At 42.0% G+C, this 7,666-nt stretch overlaps 1 protein-coding gene across 1 annotated transcript in view; it reads left to right on the top strand.

Moving 5' to 3' along the window:
* Nucleotides 1-3,717: 3,717 nt before the first annotated feature.
* Nucleotides 3,718-7,666, top strand: part of dbx2 (developing brain homeobox 2) — a 6,777-nt gene continuing 2,828 nt past the window's right edge. Inside the window, exons 1-2 of the mRNA XM_047819935.1 lie at nt 3,718-4,818; nt 6,198-6,290. Coding sequence (XP_047675891.1) covers nt 4,566-4,818; nt 6,198-6,290 — 346 coding nt within the window. The 5' untranslated portion in view covers nt 3,718-4,565. The remainder of the gene's footprint in view (nt 4,819-6,197; nt 6,291-7,666) is intronic.

Here is a 7,666-nt window from a genome sequence, read left to right as displayed (position 1 = left end):
TCTGTCGTTCGGACATTTTTGTGGAGGGTGAATTAACTTGCCCGATGTGACTGTAACATGGTTGTTAACGACGGTTAACAGAGAACGATGGGCGCTTGGTGTTCGTGACTATACGCGTCAATACAGTGACAAGGCATTCTGGGATTTGTAGTATTAGCGGAGCGTGCGGCTAACCGGCTGTAATGCACATCTGATATGATCTCGTGGGCCAAATAGAATTACACCAGAGTTTGACACCCCTGCTGTATGTAAATACTGAATGTTCAAACAATATCGCGTGCAGTAACATTAGAACGAACACAATTTCTAAGCAGCAGGTCGTTGGGATAATATATAAAATTGTACAAAAACAGCAAACGACTGAAATATTGGAGAGTTTGTTCAAAAGAGCATGTAAACAGTTTGATGGATGTCAGTGCAATGCAACGCTGTAATGTTCACATCAACCTACAGAACGAGGAAAATGGTGATGTCAGTGTGAGAGAGAGTGTGGTACGATTGTTGGTCGGACAGTCTGAGTTTTTCTATAAGTGCTGACAGATATCCTGTGATTTTCACACACAAGGCAGAGTGATAAAATAAAACAAAAAGACTTTAGTGAGTTTAGTGAATTGAATTGTTTTGAGAGCAAACTGAGGCCCTACAAGCACCAAAGAGAAGACGCGCTTCTTTTATTTCATGCATATGTTGTTGTTTTTTTTTTTGTTTGAAACTCTAAAGCATCTTTCAAACACCTGTCAAGGAGCAGATATATACATACAGTATTAATCTATTTATTTCTGTTCAGCATGTTGTAAAGCCGGGGGCACACGGTGGCTTAGTGGTTAGCACGTTCGCCTCACAGCTCCAGGGTCGGGGGTTCGATTCCCGCCTCCACCTTGTGTGTGTGGAGTTTGCATGTTCTCCCCGTGCCTCGAGGGTTTCCTCCGGGTACTCCGGTTTCCTCCCCCGGTCCAAAGACATGCATGGTAGGTTGATTGGCATCTCTGGAAAATTGTCCGTAGTGTGTGTGTGTGTGTGTGTGTGTGTGTGTGTGTGTGTGTGTGTGTGTGTGTGTGTGTGTGTGTGTGTGTGAGTGAATGAGAGTGTGTGTGTGTGCCCTGTGATGGGTTGGCACTCCATCCAGGGTGTATCCTGCCTCGATGCCCGATGACGCCTGAGATAGGCACAGGCTCTCCGTGACCCGAGAAGTTCACACACACACACACACACACACACACACACACACACACACACACACACACACACACACACACACACACACACACACACACACACACTACGGACAATTTTCCAGAGATGCCAATCAACCTACCATGCATGTCTTTGGACCGGGGGAGGAAACCGGAGTACCAGGAGGAAACCCCCGAGGCACGGGGAGAACATGCAAACTCCACACACACAAGGCGGAGGCGGGAATCGAACCCCCAACCCTGCAATCATAGCACTAAAATAGTTTCTGTATTTTTAAATGCAAAAAAAACCCCATAATTTTCTTATTATGCTTCAGTTGATAAATTTGTATTAGAATCGTCGCTGTTTGTTCACATTTGTCGGAGTTTGTCGAATTTTTTTTTATATTATTATATCAGAAACAACCGTTCAGCTGTACGTGGTGATATAACATCTTTTTTTTTCTTCTTTACAGTATTGTTGTGGCTTAGTTATAAAACCTCTAAGTGTTTGGAGCACAGAATAAAGTCAGTAATTATTTCATTCATTTAATTATATATGAAATCGAATATTTCCACTCATTTAAATGCCCTGTAACGTAAAGTTAATTCTATATTCTTAAATATATTGAATTATTTAAATCATTTATTTCTTTCATTTATTTATTTATTTTAACAACCTTCTATTTTTTTTTTTAATGTCCTATTTCCATTCAACCCTTGTATGATTTTGTTCAAATTAATTTGTTCAAGCCGTCTTTATCGTGCGCACTTGGAATGTGGCAACATCCTTCTGGGTCTCCCAGAGTCTTTTGTGTGTGTGTGTGTGTGTGTGTGTGTGTGTGTGTGTGTGTGTGTGTGTGTGTGTGTGTGCGCGTAGCTAGCAAATGTGAACAGGGTTGCTGCAATTCATTCTCCTTTGCTACCTCATTATGACTCCATAGACACAATAGGGAGAGAGCACATTAGAAACTTCCGTGCTGAGCCACAAAAAGCCGCCTCAGTGCCAGGCTTCACCGCATTGTCCGCTCTAATTCATGGAGTCTGGCCCACCATTGACAATATGAAGTGCCATTGGGGGGAAAGGCTATTGAGTGTGCTCTGTTTTTAAGAGGTCGGAGAGAGAAAAGGAGAAGGAGACCTCTCACAGCTGGTCCACTGAGCACTGGATGTGAGCTTACTCTTTATGGCCTCTCATTTTCTTTCACTTTCCTTAAATAAATGGTGAGGGACTTCAAATGGATTCACATGAAGCGGTGGATGAGAGCTCCGAGATCGTAATAGGACAACGGTTCTGGCGTTCCCATTTGGCAAAGCCACGCACCGTCGAAGCGATCGAGAGACACTCGATGTCCGGCAAGGGGAAAGAATGTGAGATGAGACGAGTTTTATGTGCGTCAGGATTTAAGGGATTATTTTAGAGATGACTTTGAGGCAACTGGAAAGATTCATTCATTAAATCACACCTTCGGGAAAATCTCGTCGTTACCGCTATGGGAACGTTTACGTTTCGGGTCATTTAAATGAGTGGAAGCATTTACATTTTAATGTTTTTAATGAATTATTTCTTGTCTGCTTGTGTTAATTACCATCACATCCTTATAGAAAACTGATTTACAGCATAAGAGTCCTTTCTGGTGTGAAGTCAAGCACTGAGTTGTAAAGATGTGTGTGTGTGTGTGTGTGTGTGTGTGTTTCAATGCTGCTTGTTTCCTCGCTCCATAGCACTCATATCTTAATCCTTCGTTGGTATCCACCCAAAAGCCCACCTCAGTTGAACAACTCCTCATAGTTAACCGTAAACACATTACATATTCATCACCAGACGGCAGGTCCTCCACCAGCGAGGGGGATAAAACTGCAAATTTGATTACAAGCGCCCTTTGGCTCTGTGGCTGAGGCACAAAGGGCCTGGCTGTCTGGGCTGATTACCATGCCCAGCATGAGGTGATGTTTTACCCCACAGAAATCCCCCAGCGCCCCTTGCACTGGGACATGCCTGTTTAGGGCTCTGTTTAGCCAGCGCTGTTTCTGCTCACTTTTGCCCTGCTGGAGACCCTGTTCCCGTTCAAAAGGCTCTTATACCTAAAGAACGGTTTCATACCGATCGATCGCACTTCACCGTAATGTGGACTTTCGAGCTGTCGTAGCGTTTAGCGGCTTGTTGGGATATTTGTGCCTTTGATATCTAATCTCTAATGGATTATTTGCTGTATTTTTGTTTATCGATTTATATCAAAATTAAACTGGTGAATATCGTTCAAGCTTTTAGCAGCTAAAAAGAGATATCGGAAAACTGAAGGATGTCTGCATGTTCTCCCCGTGCCTCGGGGGTTTCCTCCGGGTACTCCGGTTTCCTCCCTCGGTCCAAAGACATGCATGGTAGGTTGATTGGCATCTCTGGAAAATTGTCTGTAGTGTGTGAGTGTGTGAGTGAATGAGAGTGTGTGTGTGCCCTGTGATGGATTGGCACTCCGTCCAGGGTGTATCCTGCCTCGATGCCCGATGACACCTGAGATAGGCACAGGCTCCCCGTGACCAGAGAAGTTCGGAAAGGGGGTAGAGAATGAATGAGTGAGTATCTACCTCATACTAGGCTTATTATTCCACTTCATGCATTAAATATATTCTTGACAACTTCCTCAGTCATTTTGAGCTCTGTGAGGTGAGCAGAGACTGACAGGGAATATACGGAATAAGGCGTCAGCCGTCATGTTGATGAAATCACTCGCTTGTCAGATTTTAGTGCACGATGTGGACCGGACTGGAACTGACTTATATAGAAGTGCTGCAAGTGAGACAGAGATTCAGAGGAAAATTTTAGATGATGCAATCTGACATTCTGTCTTTGCCAAAAAAAAAAAAAGTGGTAGTAAATAAATCTCTACTGTAAACAGCTATAAAATGCCAGGCGGTCGAGTCGTGCATAATGAGAAGTGATAGACTGTGAGGCGGATAGTTTTAAAGGCTGACTATCGATGGGCTTTTTTGAATAAATGGCTCTGAAAAAGACACAACTATTTACTGCTCCGGGACTCCGTTTCGTGTGCAAGTTAAACTTTGGTCAGGAGTCCATTGTCTCCAGTGTCTATCATTTAATGGCCACTTTGACATAATGAATGAAGCGGTCCCACCTTCTGTCCTCCAGAAAGGCTCCACTCTTATCGCCTTTCACAATCACACTGGAGGAGCTCAGCCAATCAGGACTCGGTAACGTACGCCCAAAAGCAAAAGAGGGAAAGGAGTTATTGTTTTCCTTCTGCCTTTTAATGAAGTTTACCCTGTCGGTCTTTCAGGAAAATGTTAGTAGTTGGGACAAACTTTGCAAAGAGCTCTGGAGCTTACTCAGAAGGAGCAAGTTCATGATAACGAGGGAACCGAGGATAACGAGGAATGGCCGGATCTCCGTCACGACATCTTGGATTTGGCAATTCAGGGAAGAGTTTTCTTATCGATAATTTGCTTCGTCCTGACGATAAATCGCCTCCTGCACAGGTCCTACCTGCTGTCAACCAGAAAAGATGCCTTTCTACGCTGGTGTGTGGGCCACGGGGACTCGCTCCTAAAAGCTCCTGGGTGCCTTCACATGCTCAACTGAGTAACACTCATCGAGAGCTGGAGAGAGAGTCACTCCAGACACGTTCAGGTAAGAAGTCAAGCAACGGTGATCATCATAATCTTTATTAAATATAATTATGAGTATCTGAAGACACAGAAACAGGTGTCGGTAACTAATACATGAAGTATTAATGCTTTTGTCCAACTGTAATGTTTCTTTTTTTTTTCCCTTCCGTTAAATATCTTAGAAATGGAATTTCAGCTATTTCCTAATACCTTTACAAGCGGTGATTTATTCAGTTTACATTTTATCGTTAACAAAGAACACGATGAAAATTCTTGTGATTGCTTTGTACCTCGGTGTAATATTTGTTCTTGTTTTTGGATCGAAAGAAATTATATTCGATCTGAAGAATATTGTTAACAAATATATCACGTTCGCGTAACGTTCTGGTATCGACATGTACTATATTAACTATATAACTAACGTATACTAACATATCGCGTTCACGTACTGTAACATTCTGGCGATGAAGCTATAGCGGTTTATTAGTAGTTAAACTTTCAAAATTGTATAACGTATTGACGTTCAAGACCGGATCTTTTATCCGTATAACATTATACGTATTACACCTTAAATAAATTAACTAAATTGACCGTAATGAAGTGAAATCCGTTACAAACGTCTATAAAACGCTGTCAGGATCGTTATCAAGTTCACCGTCAAATAAAATCCTACCTAGAAATGGAAAAATCGCACTTTTTTAATATCAAACACACAAAACAAAAAAACTGTAGGTCATTCATGTGCATGCAAGTTTTGTTGCATCGAAAGGCTAAGAGTAAATAACTTCCATTTTTGTTAATATTCAAGACTTTTTTAAAATCATTTTTATTTAATAATTCTTTATAAATATCATCTACATTTTTATTAAATCACGCATCTAAGACAGAGAGAAACCGATATGTTTTTGGATAGTACAGACGGTATAGATGCCCTAAACCTAACATCTTTCATAGCTATAAATAAAAATACAAAATGGAGGCTTTAGAAGTTTAATTTTTACAAAAAAAAATAAATAAAAAAATGCTCGATTCTGATTAAACCGTTCAGACAAAAATAGCACAAAAGTTCAGGTCCCAAAAGCATTACCGTAAGTGTAATATCTTTTAACGAATTAAAAGAGAGAGAGAGAGAGAGAGAGAGAGAGAGAGAGAGAGAGAGAGAGAGCGAGATAGTGTCGAATGTGATGTTGTGTTAGCATTCGATGCTAATCATCGGGCTACGATGTTTACAATGTGTAATCACGAACCAATGAAATCTGATCGCTAATTTGAAAACTTTAACTTCATTTATCTATCTATTTATTTATTTATTTTTAGCTAAATTTACTTTAGATTTTTTTTTGTTCATACTGTTAAAAATCCCATGTTTACATTTTTTTTTTATTCCTCTCTTCTGTGCAGTGTTGAGTGGTGTGCTGTTGTGTGGGTCTCCTGTTGTTCACCCCTGTTATAGCGGCTCCGGCCCGCTGACGTGCTCTCCTCCTCTTCTCTGCAGTGAGTATATTATCCTCCCACACACACACACACACACACACACACACACACACACACACACACACACACACACACACACACACACACACACACACACACACACACAAAGTGAGTGTTTCTATAACTAATAGCTAATTCTTCCCTAATACGCACAGCACTGCATAGCTATAGCTTATTCATCAATCATGCCTATTTACCCGGAGGGAATGCTTTTATTACCGTGTACCACACACACACACACACACACACACACACACACACACACACACACACACACACACACACACACACACACACACACACACAGAGTGAGAGAGAGGGTGTTAGAGAGAGAGCACAATAAAACCACACCTCCTGTTTTCTGCCAGAGTAGGTTACAATTGATATTAAAAGCACCATAATGACCAGACCCATTTTCAGTGAGCTCCACTTAGCCTGAGTTCTCTGCTATACCGTCTCTCTCTCTCTCTCTCTCTCTCTCTCTCTCTCTCTCTCTCTCTCTCTCTCTCTCTCTCTCTCTCTAATGCCTGAAGGAGAAAGAAAATACTCTGTAATATAATATAATATAATTCAAAAGTCCAAAAGATTTATTCTTAGAGTTTAGTTTAACATCGACGATACCTGTGAAGGCTTAATATGAAAGCGCTATAAAATAAAGTTGGACAATTAAGGTAGCAAAATGTTACCCACCTACCCACCTTCTTCTGCCCTCTTCCTTGGAGAAAAAAAAAAAAAAACCTCTGAAATCTTTTTAGTGGCTTGACACTTTCCCACAGCACCCCCCAGACACACAATGCCGCTTTGCCCCGTGACCAATTAGCTCTTTCGGTCGGTCCGCACACACGCGACCCCGCTGCCATTTTTCACCACAGCAATGAACTCTAAGTTGGATTTCTATACTGATCCCGGAGCAGTGAACCTTTCCCGGATCTTAAGCTCGGCCCTTCATTCCGACGGACCTCACAGAACCGCTGTCAGCTCACTGAGGAGGGCGATTTCTAGTGGCACAATGCAAATCTACATTCTTGTGTAGAAAGAAGGAGGGAACACTTCTGCCGCTTTTTTGTTGGATGTGATGAAAAAAAAGAAGCAAAGGCTCGAAAATCCGCCTCTTCTTTTCACGTCCGGCTTTCTATCCGTGCCGGACTCCCTCTATGGGGAGGAATAATGCGATCAATCGGGATGACTTTTATAGACTTATTGGAGCTCATCTTCCCATAGAGAGAATCTGTGTACCTGTAGGGGAAGAGATGGAGTGAAGGAGAACCGGTTGCTGAAGGAACGGCAAAGGAATGGCAAGAAGCTCTGCTTTTGTTAAAGTGCAAAACAGATTTGGGGTTACAAAAGAGAGAGGGGGTATAAGGAGCCCGCTCGTG

This window comes from Tachysurus fulvidraco, chromosome 10, assembly GCF_022655615.1.
Source record: "Tachysurus fulvidraco isolate hzauxx_2018 chromosome 10, HZAU_PFXX_2.0, whole genome shotgun sequence".
NCBI classification, from domain to species: domain Eukaryota; kingdom Metazoa; phylum Chordata; class Actinopteri; order Siluriformes; family Bagridae; genus Tachysurus; species Tachysurus fulvidraco.
This window is presented reverse-complemented; position numbering and strand designations above follow the sequence as displayed.